General features: G+C 44.2%; 1 protein-coding gene across 1 annotated transcript; it reads right to left on the bottom strand.

Moving 5' to 3' along the window:
* Positions 1–11,799: 11,799 nt before the first annotated feature.
* Positions 11,800–12,276, bottom strand: LOC118711059 (COX assembly mitochondrial protein homolog). The gene has a single exon (XM_036423981.2). It carries the CDS (start codon positions 12,253–12,255, stop codon positions 11,935–11,937), a length of 321 nt encoding a protein of 106 aa, XP_036279874.1. The 5' UTR covers positions 12,256–12,276; the 3' UTR covers positions 11,800–11,934.
* Between the last annotated feature and the right edge of the window lie 281 nt (positions 12,277–12,557).

Genomic DNA, 12,557 nt, shown 5'->3' with positions numbered 1-12,557 from the left:
TTATACTGAACTTAAAACAATGAAGTGTTTTTAAAATGAGATAAAGGCAGGAAAACAGAGGAGTCATGAAACTAGTGGGAGGGTTGGCCAAAGAAACTATCCAAGTGCAACTTTCTAACTTATTTGAAGGTCTGGTAATATCCTATATAATAAAACCCTAATATGGAAATCGACTGAATGGCAGAATGACCAGTGGAATGACCAGTCGCTATGATATGCACTGACCAGCAGGGGGCAGACGCTCCACACAGGAGCTTCCCCAGGTCAGGGATCAGGCGAAAACTGGCAATTGGACATCCCTTGAGGGTGCAAGGTGGGCTGAAGGACACTCCACTATATATGAATTTCATGCACTAGGCCTCTAGTAAGTTCATATTAAAGTAGAAACTAGAGGCCCGATGCATGAAATTTGTGCATGGGGATGGGGGGTGTCCTTCAGTCCAGCCTGCACCCTCTCCAATCTGGGACATCCCTCTCAAAATCCAGGAGTGCTGCTTCCAACTGCTCACCTGCCTGCCCTCCTAATTGCCCCTAACCACTTCTGCCTGCCAGCCTGATCACCCCCTAACCACTGCCCTGCCAGCCCGATTGATGCCTAACTGCTCCCATTCCAGCCTGTTTGCCCCTAACTGCCCTCTCCTGTGGGTCTGGTCCCCCCTAACTGCCTTCCCCTTCAGGCCTGGTCCCCCCAAATGTCCTCCCTGCAGGCCTTCGTCCTGTAAACTTCATCACAGAAAGGAAAGCATGGCCAGAACTATTCTTGTGAAAAATAATCACTTGATCTTTCCTCCTCCTTCATTAGTCTAATGAAGTCTCTCCACTGCATTCACAGCCAGCACTAACAGCAGGGAAGATGAAAGTGCAGGGAAGCTCGTGATCTCATTTGGAGATCACAGCCTGTCTTTAGCACAACAGGTGGGCCCCTCCAGGATTGTTTCCACATCGCCAAACCACTCACCGGCGCCAGCTCCCCGAAGAGGGCAGGGCGACTGCCTGATGTATGGAAAATAGGAAGAAAGAAAATCAGTCTAGATCATCGACTCCACAAGACCACCCAAAAAATATGCTTTACTGTCCAACATTCTGCAAAGAACTAGTGCTTCTGTGTGTGTTTTTTTTAATTATTTTTTAGAAAAAGCATTGTTATAAATTCAAAACAGAGCATTCCAACTGATGCAGCTCTTTCTAATTAAAAATTAAACACCTGAACCAATGGACACAGACACTGGGGCGGTGGGGGCTTGCCCAGGGTGGGAATGGCTGGGGGCGGGGGTGTCAATTGGGAGGAAAGGAGACATATGTAAAACTTTAGACAATAAAAAAATTTAAAAAAAAATTCATTAATTAAACACCTGTGCCAGCCAGTGTGGTTCAGTGGTTGAGCCCCAGGAAGTCACAGTTGGTGCACATGCCCGGGTTGTGGGCTCAATCCCAGTAGGGAACATACAGGAAGTAGCAAATCAATGATTCTCTCTCATCACTGATGTTTCTATCTCCCTCTGCCTCTCCCTTTCCCTTCCTTTCTAAAATCAATAAAATTACATTTAAAAAAAATTAAACACCTGGGAAGCATCATAAAAATAACCCAAAATGTTAATTTGGGTTATTTTTCTAATTGTCATTATTCTGCAGGAGCCTGAGTCAATTTAAAACTGTGAAAGTCTCATGTGTGCTGCTTGCCTTTGTGCCTCCCCCACAACCCTCCACAAAGGAGTTCACCATTGCCCTGCTGACAGGGCCTGCCCAAACCATCCCCTTACCTTTCCTGCTGTGCTTGATCCCAGGTCATCTAAATAGGTGACCTCCAGGATGAGTCACCTCAGTTTACTAGTACACCCCTGGCTGGTTCAGGTACAATGCAGAAACTGTTTCTGAAATGTTAGTCTCAAAAGGAGAGGCTTCTAATACTTTTACTAACTTGCTCACAGCAAAAGACATCTTTTTGCTCTCCATCTAGCTCCTAGTTTATACCAACTCGCAAGCCCTGCTGAAGTAGACAACAATTTAAATGCTACAACCTTTTACCGGTAACTCAAAGTGTGGTGCATAGATCCCCAGGAACTTGTTAGAATCCAGACCTTCTGAACTCGGATCTGCATGTTAGCAAGATTCTTGGGTGGTTTGCATGCACAAGAAAGTGGGAGAAAGAATGGCTTAGATTTGTATTAACCTTCAGAGTTCTTAGAGGTCATAGGTATACCAGGGACCCAAATGTAGCCTTTCTGTCTTTCCTTGTGCAATTCATTCCTCTCCCTGTCTGGAAATGCTTTCCATCAAGGCTCATCCACCTGGCAAAACTCCTATTCATCCTTCAAGCCCTAGCCCAAAGTTCACATCCCCACTGAAACCCTGAGTCAGAACTAACCATTTCCTCTTCTGTGTTCCCTTGATATTTTTCATCTGTATCCAGAATATACCAATATTATAGTCTTCATATTATACTTTATACACTCACATGTCTGTGTCCCCTACAAGAATATAAAATATTAAAGGGCAAAAAGAATGTCTTATTTATCTACGTTCCCCAGCACCCAGCCCCGGACTTGGAATAAGGCTCAATAAATGTTACATGAAAACTACCATTTGATCTTCCCTTCCATTGTTTTAGAGTCATTCAATAGTAAACCTATGCCACCTGAAGATTTTCACACTGTAACTTTCTCTCCTTTAGAAACTATTTTTATACCTTTAATATACTAATTTACAGTAATGATTCAAAAACTTTCCCATTGGCCTGGAGACAATCTCAGAGCCTACATTTCACCGGGATAACTATTTCTGCCCCCTTTTCCTCTGCACATGCCCCTCTTCCACAATATAACTTCTGTTGCTGATGGAAAGCCAGCTTGTAGAGCAGATATTTTTAGGGGGATGGTAGGTGATATAATAAAAGAAAGTATTGTACTTATTCACTTATATTAAGCCTGTTTGGATAACTCTAATATTTCCTTACAGATATATAACTGATATTATTGAGTCAATTGAGAGTAAAAAAACAAGAAAATAATAAAGAGAGGAAAGTAAAGTAGAAGATTAGTGGACCAAGAGTCACAATAATTAATAGCTATATCCTTAAGATAGACACCAGAAAACATTGCAGGTAATTATGGAGCACTTAAAGATTTGGCATAAAGTCTCAGGTTAACAATGAACTCTTGAAAGACTACATGTAGTCATGCACCAGCCTGCATGAGATAACACACAGCCCGAAATGTTCACAGCCATATACAAGAGGCAATTATCACTGCGCTGTGCTGTAAGCAGCTCGTGGTCCACAACACTCATCCAAATGGCTCGCACATTGGTCTCTACTCACATTTATTCTGAAGGTGTGGTTCTGGCACTGGTAATTGAAAGACACTATTTAGGTAAATTTCTGCTTTCTAAAGTGGCCCTTATAATATTTATTAAGAGGTTAAATATGGATATCCTTTGACTCAGGAATTCCATATGCCCACAATATAGAAATACAGATACAAATGAACAAAACTGTTCATTGCAGTTTTTATAGAAAAATTAGAGGCCCGGTGCATGGCATTTGTGCACTGGGCAGGGGGGGTCCCTCAGCCTGGCCTGTGCCCTTATTATCACACCTAAGCCTGCAAGTGGACATACTGCTCACAGTCCAGGACCCCTCGCTCCTTACCACCCACCTGTTCACTGCTCCTTACCATTCTTTGTCCTAAGCTGATAGGTGGACATCCCCCAGGAGTCCTTAGCACTGCTGCGAGGTGAGAGGCTCCCACCACCACCACCACTACTGCCCTTGCCAGCTGTGAACCCGACTTCTGGCTGAGCAGTGCTCCCCCTGTGGGAGCGCACTGACCACCAGGGGGCAGCTTCTGTGTTGAGTCTGCCCGGTGATGGTCAGTGCGTGTCATGGCAACCAGTCATTCCACCATTTGGTCTATTTGAATATTAGCCTTTTATTATATAGGATAGGAAACATGTTCATCAATAGAAAAGTTATCAAATAAATTGTACTACATTCATATCCTGAATATTATAAACTAGTGTTTAAATATTTTATTTATTTTAGAGAGAGAAAGGGAGAGGGATTGAGAGATAGCAACATCAATGGGAGAAAAACATCATCATCAATTGGCTGTCTCCTGCACACCCTCTGCTGAAGATCAATCCAGCAACCCAGGCATGTAACCTGACTGGGAATTGAACTGGTGACCTCTTGGTTCATGCACCAATGCTCAACCAGAGCCATACCAGCTGCGTTAGTTTTTAAAAAAGAGATATATGTATATGTGCTGACATGGAAAGAAGTCAATGATATAGCATCTTAAAAAACCAAATAGTAGAACATTCTATTACTAGTGGCCTGGCATACGAATTTGTGCACATTGAAAGAAAATTAATTGGAAGGTGGCCAGCAAGGCAGGACTAGGTGAGACGAGCTGGACATGGCCTGGAGCCAACCTCTCACAATCCCTCCCAGGCTGGCCACACCTGGGGTGGTACCATGGCTCAAAGGGCATCTGTGGAGTGAGCAGGATCTCTCTAGCAGGTGAGTCCCTCAGCCTGGCCTGTGGGGATCAGGCTGAAGCCAGCTCTCCAACATCCCTCAAGGGGTCCCAGAGTGAGAGAAGTCACTCTACAAAGTTGCTGTCATACAAGGTGTGAAACACAAACAAAAGTGTATAGTAAACCAGATTCAGGACAACAGTGCCCCAGCAACAACATAACCCATGTCTGAAGGTGGAATTGTGCTGCCCTGTGAGGAATCAGGCTCCCACCTCTCTGGTTTCAGGGTGTGTCACCCTAGAACTGCCACTGCCAAGTCACTGCAGCTCAGCAGCTCCTGCATTGAGCATCCGACCGCTGGTGGTTAGTGCACATCATAGCTACTGGTTAGATGGACTCTTAGCATATTAGCCTTTCATATATATTCTAGAGGCCTGGTGTACTAAATTTGTGTATGGGGAGGGAGGGCATATCCCTCAGCCCAGCCTGCACCCTCTCCAATCTGGGACCCCTTGAGGGATGGGATTGGGCCTAAACGGGCAGTTGGACATCCCTCTCACAATCCAGGACTGCTGGCTCCCAACTGCTCGCCTGCCTGCCTTCCTGACTGCCCCTAACTGCTTTTGCCTGCCAGCCTGATCACCCCCTAACCACTCCCCTGCCAGCCTGATTCCCTCTCCTGCAGGTCTGGTCACTCCTAACTGCTCCCCCCTGCAGGCCTGTGTCTCCTCCAACTGCCCTTCCCTGCAGGCCTCAAATGTCAGTCTGAAAAGGAGAGGCTTCTAATACTTTTCAGGCTTCTAATACTTCTAATGCAGGTCTGGTCCCTCCCAACTGCCCCCCTCTGCTGGCCATCTTGTGGTGGCCATTTTGTGTCCACATGGGGGCAGCCATCTTTGACCACATGGGGGCAGCCATCTTGTGTGTTGGAGTGATGGTCAATCTGCATATTACTCTTTTATTAGATAGGATAGAGGCCTGGTGCATGGGTGAGGGCCAGCTGGTTTGCCCTGAAGGGTGTCCCAGATCAGGGTGGGGGTGGGAGTTCCCTTGAGGCGTGGGGTGGCTTGGGCGAAGGGCCTGTGGTGGTTTGCAGGCTGGCCATGCCCCTTCTTCCCCCTCTCCCCTCCAGCAACCTAAGCGACCTGAGTGGAGGATCTGGTATCTGCAATTTATTTATCTTCTACAATTGAAACTTTGTAGTCTGGAGCAGAGCCAAGCCTTCTGCCTGCTCCTTGGCAGCAGGAGATTTATTTACCTTCTATAATTGAAACTTTGTAGCCCTAAGCGAAAGCCTGGGGTGGCCATGGTGTGTGGAAAGCTTGGCTTCCTCCATCGCCTGGGAAACCCAAGCCTCCCTCCTGCTTTCTACATGGCTACAGCCATCTTGGCTGGGTTAATTTGCATACTTGCTCTGATTGGCTGGTGGGCATAGCCTGTGAGAGTAGCAGAGTGATGATTCATTTGCATATTAGACTTTTATTAGCTAGAATGTGGTATTGGGTAAGTTCCTTCCCTTTTATGTGCTTCAGTTTTCTGTGTGTAACATGAAGATAATAGTGGTACCTTACTCATTGGACAGCCATAATGACTAAATTTATTAAAAGCACTTGGGCCAAAACTGGTTTGGCTCAGTGGATAGAGCGTTGGCCTGCAGACTGGGGGGTCCTGGGTTCGATTCTGGTCAGGGGCAGGTACCCACTGGGGATGTGCAGGAGGCAGCTGATCAATGTTTCTGGCTCTCTGTCTCTCTCCCTTCCTTTCTGTAAAAAATCAATAAAATATATATTTTTTTTAAAAAAGCACTTGGAACTGTGCCTGGCATATAGTAAGTACAACATTTTAGCTGTTATTAGTAATAGGATTATCCTATCAATAAAAATTATGTAGAAAAATTTTATCTTGGAAATATGCCAAAAAGTTAACTGTTTACACTTGAGTGATGCCATTAGAAGTGACCTTTATAACCTTGCTTCTTTGAGTTTTCTAATTTTCTACAATAAACATCTATGACATATTTAATTTAAAAGTGTTAAAGACTAAATAAATAAATAAATGCTACTGAGCAGTTGGGAGTGGTGGAGGAGGGGAGGGGATTTTTCCTTTCCAAAGGCACAGATGCAAGAATTTAATAGTGTTGTATGACTTTAGGTTTGATGGCATTAACCTGCTCACTACTAGATTATAATATATTTATCTCTGTAGTTATTGCCTTATTAAATATAAATTTCAAAGGCTTGTTTAAAACTATAATATTTGGCCAGGGCCGGTTTGGCTCAATGGATAGAGCGTCGGCTTAGGGACTGAATGGTCCCAGGTTTGATTCCGGTCAAGGGCATGTACCTTGGTTGTGAGCATATCCCCAGTGGGTGGGGGGGGGGGGGGTGCAAGAGGCAGCTGATTGATGACTCTCTCTCATCAATATTTCTAACTCTATCTCTTTCCCTTCCTCTCTGTACAAAAAAATCAATAATATATTTTAAAAAGAAAACTATAATATTTGTTGTCACTTTTTAATTTCACTTAAAAAACCTGACTTTTCTTTCGATACTTTTCCTGTAATTAGACAATGTGCCACCAGGTGACGGTAGTGCCTCAGTCATTTGGCCAGTAGGATTTTAGTACAGGAAGGTGTTCCAATATATTGAGATACCTGTGGTTTACTATTTGCAATGTTTTAATTCTTTATTCACAAATGTTTTAACTTAATTGAATACGGTATATATAATATATACCAAGATTAATTTTGCCAAAACCGGTTTGGCTCAGAGGATAGAGCGTTGGCCTGCGGACTGAAGGGTCCTGGGTTCAATTCCGGTCTAGGGCATATACCTTGGTTGTGGGCACATCCCCAGTGGGGGGGGGGGGGGGGGTGTACAGGAGGCAGCTAATCGATAATTCTCTATCATTGATGTTTCTAACTCTCTATCCCTCTCCTTCCTTTCTGTAAAAAAATCAATAAAATAAAAAATAAAAAAAGATTAATTTAAAAAAGATAACGGGGGGGAAAATGAAAAGTTTTTAAAAGAGAAACTAAGAAAACTCAAAGACAGCCTAGTCACGTTGCTTAGGCAATTAAAGCTACTTTAAAAAACAAAATTAGTTTGTGTTTCTAGAACTCCTAATCAGCTAAAGTTCTAGGCTGCTCTCTATGCCTCTCCTGAAATGTGTTTTCATATAGCTAAAGAACAGCAAGAAAAACTATGCTTTTAGGTTTCTCCTAATCGCAGGATTTAAAAAACATCCAAATTTTAAAGCTAAAAGCAACTTGAGATTTAGTCAAAGTCTAACATTAAAGCTGAAGAGACAGGCATGTCAAGAGCTGGGTATTTTGCCCAATTCTTTGGAGACAGAATTAGATCCCAGGTTACACAGGAACTCTTGACAAACATGCTCACACAGGACACAATTGCTGATTTGTGAAATCTGTGGTCACTTTATCAGAACAGGTTTACAAAGCCAGTTCTTTACAAACGGAGTAGTTCCTCTTGCAGTTCAGAGAGGTTAAGAAATAAACTCTGGGTAGTAGCTGTTAGATCAATTGCTTGGGCATTTTCCATGTGAGAAAGACTTATGAGGACATACATTATCTTTTCAACTAAAAAACAGATGTGCTTGCCGCATTGCTAACTAATACAAAATTTAAATAATCCACAATGGTAAAAATAAAAATAAGCTCACCCACCATGTAGATAAAATTATATCAAGTACCAGTATCTGCCTTTCTCATGCTGAATTTCAAACTGTATGAATGCTTAATCTAACTCTGGTATTCCTAGTTTATTTTCAAAAGGGGAATTTCAACTTCTGACCTGGGCTTCCCATCTCCACAAGGCTCATGTTTGGGGCCCTGAGACTTGGGTTCTACATTTACCTGCTTCTGTGTTTTATAGGGAGAAGTCATGAGACTCCTGGATAGCCCCGGTCAGCGTTCCTCCAGTTCTCAAACTCTTTCATTTCTCTCAGTTCCGTGAAAATGAGGAACTGTGCATGCTGCAACCCATAGCTATCTGCCAATCTTAGGAAAAGTCTTAAGTTATTATTTCTTGAATCCACAATTGCTACAAGTTTCTTTTAGAAATTTGGAGAAATAAGAGGATGGAGAACGTGAGGAGGCGTCCATTTCAGTGTGAAAGTCGTCTTCCCAGTAGAGAGGAGAATTTCCTAACACCTCTTTCCAGGCACCCCACTCATCAGCAGCAGCTCATCAAGGCACATGTGTTTCTTTTTTATTATTATTAAGGTATTATATATGTGTACACATCGTGTTTCTTTTGAACACACTTATTTAAACTTTCAGTCCAACTGGTTCCTAATAAAGGATAGCTTACCCTATTATGAATCATTACTTTTGCTTTCTTTGAGCTAATGGATATATCCTCAGACTTGGGGGGGGGGGGGGGCATGTATGTGCGTGTGTGTGTGTTACATTTAAAATAATTCATGTATATCCAATAAAAGAAAAGAGAAGTAACATGTTAAAAAGTCTCTGGAGTGAAGATAACTTTCTAAGTTTAAAAAGAAAAGAAAACAGATGGAAAGTTGAACTGCAACCAATATTTAAACTTCTATTCATAAAAAAGATAAAGTTTGGTTTGAAATACAATCATTTTAGAAAAGTACTAAAACATTATGGACTAAAAAGTAAGTAAACTTGTGAAAATGAATAAATAAAAATCATCTAGATTTACAATAGACAATGGCTAAAGAATATGAATTGATTTAAGGCACATGCAATTGAATGATAAACTTTCAGTACGATGATCAACTTAAAAAAAGACATAAGAACAAGAAAAAATTATCAACTTCACAGAAATCAAATAATAGAATTAAAACTACAAATATATGGTATTTTATACTTTCCTATTAATTTAACAAAGATATGTATCACAATATGAATACCCCAACTGATGAAAGTGTGGTAAAAATGGTTCCTTCCAACAGCGGCGGCCAGGCCTAGAGTGCCCAGGCACAAAGCAATGGCAACCGGGCCTGGAGCAGCAACGACCAGGCCCCAGAGCAGCAGCAGCCAGAACCAGAGCAACAACAGCCAGCACTGGAGCAGCCAGACCTGGGGCAGTGGCAGCCAGGCCTGAGACAGAGGCAGCCAAGCCCAGGGTGGCCAGTCCAGGAATACCCAGACCAGGAGTGGCCAGACCCGGAGAAGCCGGGCCCAGAGCAGCCGGGTTGGGGGCAGCCAGGTCCAGAACAGCAGTAGCCAAGCCCGGAGCATCCAGGCTGGGAGCGGCCAGACTCGGAGCGGCCGAGCCCGGAGCAGCAGCTGCCAGGCTGGGAGCGGCCAGGCCCGGAGCAGCCGGATCTGGTGCGGCCAGGCCCGGAGCAGCGGCTGCCAGGCTGGGAGCGGCCAGGCCCGGAGCAGCCGGGTCTGGTGCAGCCAGGCCCAAAGCAGCAGCTGCCAGGCTGGGAGCGGCCAGGCCCGGAGCAGCCGGGTCTGGTGCGGCCAGGCCCAAAGCAGCGGCTGCCAGGCTGGGAGCGGCCAGGCCCGGAGCAGCAGCTGCCAGGCTGGGAGCGGCCAGGCCCGGAGCAGCCGGGTCTGGTGCGGCCAGGCCGGGAGCAGCAGCTGCCAGGCTGGGAGCGGCCAGACCCGGAGCAGCCGGGTCTGGTGCGGCCAGGCCGGGAGCAGCAGCTGCCAGGCTGGGAGCGGCCAGGCCCGGAGCAGCCGGGTCTGGTGCGGCCAGGCCCGGAGCAGCGGCTGCCAGGCTGGGAGCGGCCAGGCCCGGAGCAGCCGGGTCTCGTGCGGCCAGGCCCGGAGCAGCGGCTGCCAGGCTGGGAGCGGCCAGGCCCGGAGCAGCCGGGTCTGGTGCGGCCAGGCCCGGAGCAGCGGCTGCCAGGCTGGGAGCGGCCAGGCCCGGAGCAGCCGGGTCTGGTGCGGCCAGGCCCGGAGCAGTGGCTGCCAGGCTAGGAGCGGCCAGGCCTGGAACAGCTCGCTTCTCGCCTGCCCCTGCCCCACGGCTGCCTCTCAGACATGGCTGGAAACTTTTGTGGGAACTTGAGGGTCTGCTGAATCAAGTGAAGGCTTAGATCTGGATGTGTTGAGTTAGTATAGGGCTGGGGTGTTGATCTGTGAGTGCCTTGGGTGGGGCCTGGATGAGGCTGGTTGACCTATTTGGAAATGTCTTTTGTGTGAAATGTATCATTGGGCATGTGGTGGTATTATTGATATGAGAAAATGCTAAGTAACTGATTTACTATCTGAAAAGGGATTTACTATCGGGGAAAGGGAGGGAGGAAGAGACTGAACATAAACTGCACCTATAAATGAGGACAATGGGGGATGGGGAAGGGGCGGAGGGTGGGGTGGGAACCTGGTGGAGGGGGGGAAAAATGAGGAACCTTTGTAACAATATGAACAATAAAGATTGATTAAAAAAAAATGGTTCCTTCCATGTATTGCTTATGGTAGAAATAAAAAAATTAACACAATCTTTCTGAACAGCAATTCTGCAATGTGTTTAGAGGGGCTTTAACGGTTTCTACTTTCTGACTCTGTAATTCCACCTTTAGTAACCTGTATTCAAGAATAATCCAAAATACACACAAATATTTTGATAAGATGATCAATATGGTATTTTTGTACAATTGAAAAATTGACTTTGACTTGATGTCTAATAATAGAGGGCTGTTTTGGCAGATTCCATAAATAAAACTCTTGGTAGCCAATGAAAATGATGGTTACAAGTAATTAAGGGGGGGGGGGGGGAATGCCTGTCGTATAATATTAAGTGTAAAAGCAGGGGATAAATATGTATTTAACGCATGAGTCAAGAGACTGGAAGGGAATATTTCTTGAGGTTGATAGGGGTCGTACTGGGAGATAAGCTTTTAATTCATTTATTTCTACTTCTTCATACTATATGCATTTTACAAACTTTCTAAATTCAGTATGAAATTAGAAAACAATGAGATAAATAAAATGAGAAAAACCAAAGAGTAAGATAAGGAGTTAACCAAGTGACTGTGATTTGCCCAACATCCCTCCACAACAAAAAGGTTTCTTGAGAAGACCCTACCAATGCACCCTCCAGGTGGTCCTCCTGGCCTGCTGGTTTATTGCAAGGTTAATGTGGTAAGTTGAGAAATCCCTAGTTCCTGCCACATGACTTTATAGGGTGCTGAGTTCTCTGCAATAACTTGCATAATAATCTTTTTAACAATCCCTGCAATTAAGGGGTTGCCAAACTGGAATTGTTACTTTATTGGAGACAGGTACACACACATATGCACGCACACACAACACTAGAAATCCAGAGCCAACTACCCCCTAGAAGAAAAACAATGTAATTAGCTCTCTTTTATTTTTTTTATATTTTAAAAAAACTTCATTTCAGATAAAATTAATATTTCCATAATTTAGGATAAGCAAACACAATTCCTTGAGTCCATTATCTTAGGTAATTGTGATTTCCATGAATAGAGTTAGTATCATTGAGTATTTGCCTACATGCTTGTTGGAAGCTTCTGTAGCCTTTTCTTGGTAGGAATTCCAGTTTTTCTGAATTCTTCCCTTTCTTTCAGGTATTCCATTTTATATTCTTCATAAAAGGCAGGATCAGTATAGTAAGCGGTTAGACATTCTTTTAATGCAGAATTTTCTTTCCGGCATTTTACTACCATAAGCATTCCAGATTTCTTGCAACATTTGGTAAAATCTTGAACTTGTTCAGAACACCTCTCTCGGGCCTTTTCTCTCATTATTTTAGGGATCAAAACATCTTTTTCAACATGTCTGAAATGCTGCTCTGCTGGGTCGAGCACCATCTCGGCAACGGAGAACGCAGCCACGAGCTAATTAGCTCTCTTTTAGATGAGAAGATATTCTTGAAAACCTAAATATTAACAGATTTTTGTACCTTTTTTTTTCCCCTTCAAAAAATACAGATCACTAGATATTGGTTAGAGGTCAGGTAGACGAGACCACCTCTCAGTGGTATCATCGTACTAAATTGGTGGCTAGGAGGACATAGAGACCCACTCAGCTTTGGAGTTGAATAAGCAACGAAGGAAGTTCTCAAGTTGCACCGTGAGAACCAATCTTCTCAAGCAGAATTTAATTACAAGTG

Source organism: Pipistrellus kuhlii, unplaced genomic scaffold, assembly GCF_014108245.1.
Source record: "Pipistrellus kuhlii isolate mPipKuh1 unplaced genomic scaffold, mPipKuh1.p scaffold_m20_p_10, whole genome shotgun sequence".
Taxonomy (NCBI): Eukaryota; Metazoa; Chordata; class Mammalia; order Chiroptera; family Vespertilionidae; genus Pipistrellus; species Pipistrellus kuhlii.
Note: the sequence above shows the minus strand (reverse complement) of the source record. Positions and strands in the feature narration are given on the sequence as shown.

Bases quoted from the DNA above. Each gene is read 5' to 3' on its own strand.
- LOC118711059 (XM_036423981.2), bottom strand. From the start codon at position 12,255: ATGGTGCTCGACCCAGCAGAGCAGCATTTCAGACATGTTGAAAAAGAT.